Source organism: Canis lupus, chromosome 6 (assembly GCF_003254725.2).
Source record: "Canis lupus dingo isolate Sandy chromosome 6, ASM325472v2, whole genome shotgun sequence".
NCBI lineage: Eukaryota > Metazoa > Chordata > Mammalia > Carnivora > Canidae > Canis > Canis lupus.
In genome coordinates, this window is record NC_064248.1 from 57296688 (window position 1) to 57309333 (window position 12646).

General features: G+C 35.0%; 1 protein-coding gene across 13 annotated transcripts in view; it reads left to right on the top strand.

The window, feature by feature from the left end:
* The window catches only part of HFM1 (helicase for meiosis 1), a 140347-nt gene that overhangs the window by 84830 nt on the left and 42871 nt on the right, over positions 1 to 12646 (top strand). For 12 of the 13 annotated variants that reach the window (XR_007411500.1, XR_007411501.1, XM_049111693.1 and 9 more), the window contains 2 exons: positions 11206 to 11303; positions 11386 to 11514. Coding sequence is in view for 11 of the 13 variants with exons in the window: in XM_049111693.1 (XP_048967650.1) it covers positions 11206 to 11303; positions 11386 to 11514 (227 nt within the window). In the remaining 2 variants the exon portion in view is untranslated. The remainder of the gene's footprint in view (positions 1 to 11205; positions 11304 to 11385; positions 11515 to 12646) is intronic. The other variant, XM_049111699.1, reaches the window with a different exon arrangement.

Here is a 12646-nt window from a genome sequence, read left to right on the forward strand (position 1 = left end):
AAAGAGAGTAAATGTTGGGTAGGCAAAGCAGTCTCTGCCACAAATCCTAAGATCATAGGACTTCTCCTATCACTTCTTCTAATACTTTAAAACCATTTTATGTTTTTACCTGTAGGCTTCCTATAAGGCATCTGGAGTTAATTTCTTTATATGGTGTAAGTTAGGAATTTAATTATATTTTGTTCCCAAAAGGTAGTCAGAAATGTTTGATAAATACATTGCTATTCTCTCTTTGCCTAATGATTTGAAACGCTGCCTTTTCATAAACTAAATTCCTAATCATCTGTTTTTAGACACTTAACTGTTAGTCTAGTCTATTTATTTTGTTGCTGTTACAATACCACATTGTTTTACTTGCTCCTCTTGTATTAAAGTTTTGTGATATGGTAAGGCAATTCCCTCCTTTTTGTTCTTCTAAAGATGTTTTTGGCTACTCTGATATTTTTCCTCCCTATGAACTTTAGAATGAGTTTATCAAGATCTATAAAAAGTCCTTTTGAAATTGATTTTATAGATTGGGGAAGATTCTTGTTTTTACAATTCTGAAATCTTTCTGTCTAGGAATATGGTATCTTTTTCCATCTATTTGGGTCTTTATGTCTTTCTGTGAAGTTTACCATTTAGGTTTATATTTCTTGGCAGGTTCATTTCTTGGTATTTTTTGGAGTGTGACATTGTGAACAGAGTCCTTTTAAAAATTGCATAACATTGTATTTGTAATCAGTTATGGAGTATATATAAGAAGGCTACTGGGTTTTTGTTTTTTGTTTTTGTTTTTTTTTAAGGCTACTGGTTTTTGAATTTTGATTGTTTTATCTATCTCACTGAACTCTGTTAAAAGAGTACTAGAAGTCCTTCATTTGGTTTGCAGGGATTTCCTAGATAGATAGTGATATCTATAAAGAAGGATAGTTTTATCTCAATTACTAATAGTTATAGCTCTTATTTTTCTTAACTTGCAGGTGAAACTTCTAATATACTGTCTTTAGTTACAGATCAAACATCCTGTCTCATTACTGTTTTTAGTGGTTCAAGTGTCCATTGTTGCACCACCAAGGAATTCCTCACATTTTTGGAATTAGGTTCTGGGATCCATTATGCTCCTTCTCGCTTATGTAAAAACAGGTTTGAGTTCAGGGTAAAGAGCTACCTGTCATTGTTGTGAAAATCTGAAAGTGTCTTTTATATTCTTTGTTTTTTTTTTTTTTTTTTGCAGTGTTTATAACTTTTCTTGAATCAGTTTTTGCTGATTTATATGTTCCTGAGGTAGCATTCATTTCATCCATCTTGTCTGTTTTATGACATATTTTGTTTTCTAATAAGTTAAAAATTTCCTCTGAAAATGTAATGTCAGCTTTCTAATTTCTAATGTTATTTGTGTCATCTCTTCTTTCTCTTAATTGATTTTTCCAGAGGTTTCTATATTTTTATTTTTTCAAGCCATTTATTTTTCTATTCCATTAATTTCTGATTTTATCTTTATTTTCTTCCTTCTACTTTCTCCTGTTTGTAGTTTTTTTGTTATATGTTTGCTCCATTTTTGGTTTTTCTTGTTTTCCTTAAAATATTTAAGACTTCAAATTTTCTACTAAGTATCATTTTGGCAATCTCTAGAACAACTAGAGATTTTCTAAATCTATTTCTATACTTTTTAAAGGTAATTTCAGTGTTAATTTCCTCTTTAAGAATTATTTAAAATTATTTTTTTCAAATTCTTAAAATCATTCTTTTATTGTTAGTTTCTAATTTTATTGGGTTGTGATTATATATTTTGTGACTTTACTTATGGCTTAATATGTGGTGTTCATGATTGTTCTATATGAACTGTAAATGAATAAATGAATAACAGGTTTCCTAGGCACTAAGCTGTATATTTTGCCACTAAGAATAGTTTGATAATTGTGTTACTCAAAGTAAAAAATCTCTCATTTTTCATGTAGGGTTTTATTAATCAAAAGAGAAATTTATTATATTGGTAAAGGAAAATATAGCAAGATTATATAATAATGGATCTAGAAATGTGACATCAAGTAATTCAAGGGAATATATACATCACTAGAACATTTGGAAAAGCAGACAAAAGAACAAGTACACAGCAGGTAGAAGAGTGACATATTGTCTAGGTGGGTGTGGACTGTGAGAATGACTAAAAGTTTAGGAGGAGTTCTGGAATAAACAAAGAAGCATATCATAAGAAAATCATCTTAGAATTGTGCATAAAGGGACGCCTGGGTGGCTCAGTGGTTAGGCGCCTGCCTTCGGCTCAGGTCGTGATCCTGGGATCTGGGATCAAGTCCCATGTTGGGCTCCCTGAGGGGAGCCTGCTTCTCCCTCTGCCTGTGTCTCTGCCTCTCTCTGTCTGTGTCTCTCATGAATAAATAAATAAGTCTTTAAAAAAAAAAAGAATTGTGCATAAAAGTTGTTTTACTAGGGGTGCCTGGGTGGCTCAGTTGGTTAAGCAACTGACTCTTGGTTTCATCTCTCAGGTCATGATCTGAGGAATGTGAGATTGAGCCCCGCATTGGGCTCCGTGCTCAGCAGAGAGTCGGCTTGATTATTCTCTCCTCTCCCTCTGCCCCTCCTGCTCTTTTTCTCTCTAAAATAAATAAATCTTTTAAAAAAAAGTTGTAGTTAACCTGTATATTGAGACATATTTCAGGGCCCTACAGACCATTTGGCTCACATATCCATGTTGCCTTTCTTATCCTATCTTGTCCTCTCTGCTGCTAAATGGAAGGAGCTGGGTAGATGACTCAACCAACTGTCCTATTTATTGCTTTTTGCTTTTAATTGTTTTGTCTAATATTAATGTTATTATACTTCTTTTATTTTGTATCTTTTTTGTTCTTACTGTTTTCATATTGCTTTATTTTAAATAGTAATTTGTAGAGATAACATATAGCTCGATTTGATTACTGTTGTTTTTTAATCTGATCTCAATTCTTTTGAGGAATTTAGTCCATTTAAATTTATTATAATTACTGCTATGTTTAGAGTTACTCTTATTGTATGTTTTCTTAGCACTTTATTGCTTATTTCTTTTTTCTCACTTATTTTTTCTTTTGCCTTTTTACCTCTTCTTGGATATATCAAGTTTTCTCTGTTTTTGTTCTTCCAGATAGCTCTTCTTTAATATTCTGTATTGCATATTTAGATATATATTTTTCTATCAATCTCTATAGAAAATGAACACTTTAAACTTACCATTTGAGTCAAAACCTTATATCACATTTTCACTTCTCTCCTACTTCCTGTTCTCTCCCATGTTTATTCAGATCATTTGGAATTTTAGTTCTAGTTGTTAAATTTTTTTTTTAAGATTTTATTTATGTGTTCATGAGAGAGACACAGAGAGGCAGAGACATAGGCAGAGGGAGAAGAAGGCTCCCTGTGGGGATCCCAGTGTGGGACTCCACCCCAGGACCCCAGGATCATGACCCGAGCCAAAGGCAGACATTCAACCACTGAGCCACCCAGGTACCCTGCTGGTTGTTAATTTTAAAATATTTTAGTGTGCATTAAAAATTATAGACTTACCTAAATTTTTTTCACTGATTTTTTTGCTTGTTTCCTGCTTTTTAAAATTTCTGTCCTCCTTTTTGTTACATAGGTAGTTTATTCTTCCAGGTATATTCTCAAGTAATTTTCTGAGTCTTTCTGATTCTTTGTAAACCTAAAATATATTTTGCCCTTTCATTTGAATGAGTTGGATTAATTATTCTTTTTTTTTGGGGGGGTGGATTAATTATTCTTTGGAACTTTCTTTGGTACTGTTCTTCTTGCATCCATTCTTGGTGACCCAACTTGTTTTCAGCCTTTTGTTAATAACCTTTTTTTTCTTTTGGAATATTAAAATAATTTTTTCTTTATCTGTGTTAGGAGATTTCACCATAAAGGTCTGACGTGCATCTTTATTCTTTGTTTTTCCACAGCACTCTGGGGACCCTCTTAATATGTGGTCTTAAATCTTTCTTCTGCTTTGGGAAGTTATCTTCTGTAAGTTATTTTTCTTTATTCTCTCTGTTCACTCCTTCTAGAACTCCTACTAGATGAATGTTGGAGTTTCTGGCTCTCTCTTCCACATTTATACCTTCTCTCCCATAGAGAAAGTGTAAAATTTTTTTTAGAGAGTATTTTTCTTTTCTTTTTAAAGATTTATTTATTTGAGAGCAAGACCCTGAGCCAGAGGAGGGGCAGAGGGAGAAAGAGAAGGAGAAGCCAAATCCACTAAGGAGGGAGCCCGATGGGGACTCAGTCCCAGGACCCTGAATCATGACTTGAGCTGAAGGTAGATACTTTACCAACTGAGCCATCTAGGTTATGCTCTCTCCCATATTTCGTATCTCTGTTCTTTTTTATTGACTCTTAGAAGAATGCCTTAGCTCAGTCATCTGTCTAATTTGCTCTTCAGCTTTATCTATGGGGCTTTTTTCAGTGATAAAACATTTTACTGGATCTCTGCCTTTTTTTTTTTTTTTGATTTATTTATTTGAGAGAGAGAGAGCACACCTCATGAGTGGGATAAAGGGTAGAGGGAAAGAATCTTCAAGCTAACTCCCTACTGAGCATAGAGCCTGACTCAGGGCTTGACCCATAACCCATGAGATCACAATGGAGGCAGAAGCCAAGAGTTGGAGGTTCAACCGACTAAGCCATCTAGGTGCCCCTCTGCTTGACTTTCTAAAATATACATGATATTACTAACTTCTCTAAAAATATTTAAATTAGTTATACTTATTTTAAAACTGTGCACTGTTTTGTGTCCTTAATTGTTAGTTATTTCATCTATTGTGTGTCTTTTTATGGTCATGTTTTTTCTCAATTATAAGTCAGTTCATCATTGTTTGCTTTTTTATTTGTAAATATCTTTTTGCCTGCCTATTCGGTTACTTACTATCTCTAATGATTGTGGAGAAGTTAAATTTCCTGCCATAAAAGTGTAGAAATATCTTGTAATCTAAGAATAAAGTGTTCCTGGGATACCTAGGTGGCTCAGTTGGTTGGGTGGCCAACTCTTGATTTCATGATGTTAGGGTTGTGGAATTGAGCCCTGCGTCATTGAGCTCTGTGCTTAGCATAGAGTCCGTGTGTCCCTTTCCCTCTGCTCCGTCCCCCCTGACAATCTCTTTCTCTCTCTCTTAAATAAATAAGTAATCTTTTTTTTAAAGGAATAAAGTTTTCCTTCCTCTCCTGGGTGTTTGTTACTCCCTAGAATACTGACCTGCTTCTCTGGCCTCAATGTCTATACTCCTATGTTAGCCTCTTAATCACATACCACAACTGCCTAATATTTTCCACAAATGAGAGAGTATGGGCAGGGGCAAACCTATATGCTCAGCATTCTAGTAAATTGCTCAGACAAATATGTCAGGAGTCTCTCCTTCTTAATCTGTTGGTATTTTTTCTTTTCAAGGAAAGAGGTTTTTTTTTTTTTTTTTTAATTGAAGTAGAGTTGACATAAAATGTATTAGTTTGGGGGTATAACAGTAATTCAACAATTCTACACATTACATGATGCTCAGCACAGTAAACAGAGTTACCATCTGTTACTAGTTATTACAATATTATGTCTATTGATTCTTTCGCATGTATTATGGATAACTCCTTCCATTTTAATTTTCCTCATATATTTGATCTTCAGAAATTTTATTTCTGACATTAAACTTTCTGGTCTACCAGTCGCATGCTTTCTTGCTTTCCTGTAGTTTTATGAATGGGGACATACACATATGAACACACATATACATATGTCCATCCTTCCATGGAATTTGAGGAGTAAGTATATAGAAGGCTTTGTGTGCTATCTTGATCTTTTGTCTTAGGTATTTCTTTGGATATTCCTATTTTATGTTTAGGCAGACAAAATAGCTTCAGAATAACTCTTCTCTGAAGAGTTGTACAGCTTCATAGTACACCTTTAACTTTCCTTTATTTGAAGGATTTCTTTTGTAGTTGTTATTTATAGTCTTTATTTAAAATGATGAGAAAGGAAATAGATTTAAAAACAAAACGAAATAGCTACTTTGGTCTAGATTAAAATGTGGTACCCAAGGTAGGATTTATTTGAGAGATGTCTATTCTTTATACACAAATCTTTTCTTTTTTTTTCTTTTTTTAATTGGAGTTCAATTTTCCAACATATAGCATATCACCCAGTGCTCATCCCGTCGAGTGCCCCCCTCAGTGCCCATCACCCAGTCACCCCAAACCCCCACCCACCTCCCTTTCCACCACCCCTTGTTCATTTCCCAGAGTTAGGAGTCTCTCATGTTCTGTCACCCTCACTGATATTTTCACTCCTTTCCCACCTTTATTCCCTTTCACTATTTTTTATATTCCCCAAATGAATGAAACCATATGATGATTGTCCTCCGATTGACTTATTTCACAGAGCATAATATCCTCCAGTTCCATCCACATCGAAGCAAATGGTGGGTATTTGTCATTTCTAATGGCTGAGTAATATTCCATTGTATATATAGACCACATCTTCTTTATCCATTCATCTTTCTATGGACACCGAGGCTCCTTCCACAGTTTGGCTATTGTGGACATTGCTGCTATAAATATTGGGGTGCAGGTGTCTCGGCATTTTACTGCATCTGTATCTTTGGGGTAAATCCCTAGCAGTGCAATTGCTGGGTCATAGGGCAGATCTATTTTTAACTCTTTGAGGAAACTCCGTACAGTTTTCCAGAGTGGCTGTACCAGTTCACATTCCCACCAACAGTGCAAGAGGGTTTACACAGATATTTTCTGAAAAATCCTTCCTTTACTAAGTTGGCCAGGATACAGAAGTCTTTTGGGAACTTCTTGTATCATTTTTATCAGTTTGCTAGGTGAGGAAGCTGAAAGATCTTAAATGGCTCAACCAAAGATAATAGTAATTAATAATAACTATTTCTTGAATATGTATTATGTTCTAGCTACTACATTAGATGCTTTGCATACCTAAGACAGAAACTGCTATCTGATTGTCCCATTATCTGTTCTTACCTATACATGAAGATTGTATTTCTCAGTCAGCTTTGTAGCTAGATGCAGCCCTGTTACTAAGATTTGTTCAATTAATGAGATATGGGTGGTAGAAGTGTTTGTTTTCCTAGAGGCTGCTGAAAGGAAGGAGTCAAGGGGTAAACAGGGCATCATTTCTTGTCCTCCCACCCCTCTCCTCCGAAATGCTGTAAGGAGTGAATGTGTGATGGGTAGAGATGTAGAAGTCATCTCTGACCACAAGGTAGCCTGAGAATGGAAGTCATACATGGCAAAGCACAAATATAGGGGGATCCTGGGTCTTTGGTGACTTGTAGGACTGTCATACCAAGCCCTGGACTGCCTGATTAGATTTCTTTTACATAGAGAGTTAACTGTGTGTATTTAAGCCATTATAGCCTGGTCAGGGTTATACCTAATCCAAACTGAATTAATACCTTATTTCATGTAATCCTTATAGTAAGACCTGATTTAGTCATTACTTAACTACTACACAATTCTACTCCACCCCTTAGTTGAGAGAACCACCTCATCTGAGGCTTTAAGACCTCTATTTCCAGGGTGCCTGACTGGCTCAGTTGGTGGAGCATGCAACTCTTGATCTTGGGGTTGTACATTTGAGCCCCATGTTGGGTGTAGAGATTACTTGAAAATAAAACCTTAAAAAAAATAGACTTCTATTTCTCCTGAGGACAAGCTCAGGCTAGCCTTATCTGGTAAAGACAGACAGCTCTACCAATGTTCTGCACCTACAGGAATAAATCCCTGTTCTCCCTCCCATTCATGTTTATTTGCTTGTTTTTAAAATAGGCTCCATACCCAATGTGGAGCCTGACATAGGGCTTGAACTCACGACCCTGAGATCAAGAGTAACACTTAACTGACTGAGCTACCAAGGCACTCCAGCCTCCCATTCCTTTTTTATTATTGCTTCTTGTAATAAGGTTTCTGACTGGGAAATATAATGCTGAAAGACATCCTATTTATTAATAGACATATTGCTGTTCAATATGAATAAATATGATTTCAGAAGTCTTACTTTTACTCTAGCAGTTTTGTATATACCCTGCATTTGTGCATCCCAGGATAGCTTTGTAAGTATTATTTCTCTAACCCTTGCAACCACCCCATTCACATTTTTCCATCAGTTATTTTTTTGTTAATAAACTGTAACTTTACAGCTGTTTTTCCCCATTTATTTCCAGTATAATTAACATAGAATGTTATGTTAGTTTCAGGTGTACAATATAGTGATTCATCAATTCTATACATTACTCAGTGTTCATCATGATGAGTATATTGTCCCTTTCACCAATTTCACCTATCTCTCCACCTACCTCCTCTCTGATAACCATAAGTTAGTTTTCTATATATTTAACAGTCTGTCTCCTTCCGTTCCCCATAATCGTTTGATTTGTTTCCTAAATTCCACGCATGAGTGAAATCATACGGAATTTGTCTTTCTCTGACTGACTTATTTCACTTAGTATAATACTCTCTAGCTCTCTCCATGTTGTTGCAAATAGCAAAATTTTGTTTTTTTTATGGCCGAGTACTATTCCATTGTGTATATATATATATATATATATAATATCTTTATACATTCTTCTATTGATAGACACTTGGATTGCTTTTGTAATTTGGCTATTATTTATAATGCTGCAATAAACATAAGGGTGCATATATTTTTTTCAAATTCATGTTTTCATATTCTTTGGATAAATACCCAGTGGTGGCAATTACTGATCATATGGTAGTTCTATTTTTAATTTTTTGAGGAGCCTCCATACTGTTTTTCACAGAGGCTGTACCAGTTTGCATCCCCACCAATAGTGTACGAGAATTCCTTTTCCTCCATATCCTCACCAACATTTGTTTCTTGTGTTTTTGATTTTAGGTGTTCTGACATGTATGAGGTGATATTTAATTATGGTTCTGATTTGCATTTTCCTGATGATTTGGGATGTTGAGCATCTTTTCATGTGTGTTGGCCATCTGTATGTCTTCTTTGTAGAGATGTCATTTCATGTCTTCTGCCCATTTTTAATTGGATTATTTGTCTTTTTGGTTTTGAGTTGTATAACTTTATAAATTTTGGATACTAAACCCTTATAAGATATATCATTTGTAAGTATCTTCTCCCTTTCAGTAGGTTGTCTTTTTGTTTTGTTGATTGCTTCCTTTGTTGTGAAGAAACTTTTAATTTTGATGTAGTCCCAATAGCTATTTTTGCTTTTGTTTCCCTTGCCGTGGGAGATTTATATAGAAAAATGTCAGAGAAATTAGTGCTTGTGTTCTCTTCTAAGATTTTTTTAAAAGATTTTATTTATTTATTCATGACAGACCCAGAGAGAGAGAGGCAGAGACACAGGCAGAGGAAGAAGCAGGCTCCATGCAGGGAGCCCGATGTGAGACTCGATCCTGGGACTCCAGGATCATGCCCTGAGCTGAAGGCAAGCACTAAACCGCTGAGCCACCCAGCGATCCCCTCTTCTAAGATTTTGATGGTTTCAGGTCTCACATTTAGACCCTTAATCCATTTTGAGTTTCTTTTTGTGTATGATGTAAGAAAGTAGCCAAGTTTATTTCTTTGCATGTATCTGTCCAATTTCCCCAGTATCATTTGTTGAGGAGCCTATTCTATTCCAATTGCATATTCTTGCCTCCTTTGTCAAAGACTCATTGACCTTATTATAATCGTGGGTTTATTTCTTTGCTCTTTATTCTCTTCCATTGAACTCTGTTTTTGTGCCAGTTTTGATTTTGATTACTGTTTTGATTACTGCAGCTTTGCAATACATCTTGAAATCTGGGATTGTGATATCTTCAGGTTTGTTCTTTTTCAAGATTGCTTTGTCTATTTGGGGTCTTTTGTGGTTCCATACAAATTTTAGGTTTATTATTTACAACTATTTTAAAAAAGATTTTATTTATTTATTCATGAGAGACACAGAGAGAGAGAGGCAGAGACATAGAGGGAGAAGTAAGCTCCATGCAGATAGCCCGATGTGGGACTCGATACTGGGACTCCAGGATCATGCCCTGAGCCAAAGGCAGACACTTAACCACTGAGCCACACAGGCGTCCCTACAATTTTTTTTTTAAGATTTTATTTATTTATTAGAGACACAGAAAGAGAGAGACACACACACAGGCAGAGGGAGAAGCAGGCTCCATGCAGGGAGCCTGACGCGGGACTTGATCCCAGGAATCCAGGATCAGGCCCTGGGCCGAAGGCGGCGCTAAACCGCTGAGCCACCCGGGGCCACCCCCTACAACTATTTTTTAATAGATTAATACCAAATAACTTTCGGAAGATATACTATAGCCAAAAGAATTAAGTTAGTCTATAGTTTCATCTATATGCACCCATTCTGAGAAGTGAGTTGGTTACTACTTTCTGTTTTCACATATTGTTTGCTAAAACTAAATCATGAAATATAACTATTATTCTTCTCTTTCTCTTTACATACCTGACTTATCAGGAGACCTTCAAGAGATTAATATAAGCCTGATAATTTTAGTTAGACCCATAGGGTGAGTTGCATATCATTGTCTGGTTAAAAAAGTAAACAGGCAAAATGGCATATAGTAGGCACCACATATGTTAGTTCCTTTTCTCTCTTCTTAACCACCCGTTCCTCAAATTTTATAGCCAAACAACTGCTAGGTTCAACTAATCAACTAATATGTTACCATCCTTCATATGTTGAACAGTCTTTAGACCTAACATGATGCTTCTCACTCATAGACAATAAATATTTGTTTATTATACAAAATGCTTTGCTTTTCTATAATAACCTATTTATGTAGAGCTAAAAGAACTCTATTTGAGGAGAATATGACAGCAATTTTAGATGTGTTGGGATTAAAGAAATGGTCTGAGAGTGTCTTTTGTCCTGTATGCAGGATAATTTTCAGTGCATTTGAAATTTGGCATTTAGAGATTATGATGAGTCTTGAGAAGAAATGAGATTTTTGAGAGAAAGAGAAGTTGAGGAAATGAAGAGTAGAGAAATAAGAAGGGAACTTTTAGAAGTTGGAAAGAAGTCAACAATGACTTGTAACAATAATGATGCAAGATATAGAAGCATCTAGTGTTAAAGAAATCAAGGCAGAGAGAAATTTTAAGAGATAGTTCATTCAAGGATATCAAATTCCATGAGATAATAGTTTCTAAAAGGAAATCATGAAATTTCTTGTTTCCCTCAGTCTTATACAGGCTCAACTAGGATGCATTCCCATACAAGACTTTGCTTTGACACAAGATATCTCGAAGATTTTTAGAAATGGCTCACGAATTACAAGATGTATGTTATAGAATTAATGGATTTTCAATATTTTTCCCAGTAAACTAGCATACTAGATTTAACTTTGGAAATTTTTTTTTAGGGTTGTCAGATTTTGTGGCTGTTCAAGAAAAGTTTGCTATATTATTGAACAGTTTGATTTTAGCTAAATGTTTTAGATGCAAACTTTGGGAAAACTCTCTACATGTATCCAAACAGCTGGAAAAAATAGGTAGGTACTGAATACAGGCAGGCAATTTGTCAATGTTTGCACTTTATTTTGCTTTTCATTGTCAGGAAAATTATGGTGTTTACAGACTTTGAGAGAAAAATGTGTTTGTAGGCTTAGTACTAAACTTTATTTCTCTTGAAAATCTGATTTTTGTTTCTCCTGCTTGAAGGATTCCATTTGAAATCAATTGGGAAACCTAATAAAAATGAATAATCTTATTTTTACATTTGTTCTCAAACCAAGAGTGAAATTTTGTTTTAGTAATTAGGTAACTATGTGTTGCTCTCTCTCCACTTTTATGATTATTTTGTTTTGATCTCAATGACAAGATACAGAGCTAGCAATCCTGGCCATTCGTAATTCATTACAGAAAATTATATCACTTACTTATATCTTAACTTTTCCTCTTTTTTTCAATAACAGGACAATGTTTGCACTGATCTTCATAAAGATTCTATAGACAAAAGATTGTGCCTAATTATTTAATATCTATTGGGTGTAGCTCAAGTTACATACTGAAAAATGAAAAACTCTAGAGGGAGCCAGTTATAAAGACTGAGGTATAACTAAGTACTCGAGTTTTCTAGTTGGATGCCTTTGATTTTGTGACCCTACTTCTTCTGGATACCTTAAACCCTAAGAAGAGAGCTGTTACTCCATGATTGACAGCTTTGTTAGCTTTGTAATTTTATGTGCACCTAGGGGACTTTAAAAATTATGTAATGGGTTTTTAGGGATTGTTTCATTATTCCTTAGAACAAAAATCCCCGACTATTTTGTGAGGAAGTTCTTTTTTTATTCTTGAAGTTTGATATCAGTGGGATGGCGGGACTGACTAGTCCTGGGAATTAGCTGTGAAAGTAAGGTCAAGTTAGAGGAGAGATTCTTGACATTAAGTCTCCCCTTTCTACTGAACTCCTAGCAAACCAAATGCTGAGCCCATTTCACAAAGATGAATTCTAATGTAGGAAGGAGGTTCCATAAAACATTTAGGAAGTAACAACTTACAGAAATTTTTGAAATTAGATTAAATTATTACTTAGAAAATTTTCATTATATTTGAAAAGGACAAACACAGACTTTCTGACTTACTAGAATATTGTCAATCAGGTATCATTTGCATTCCATCTCT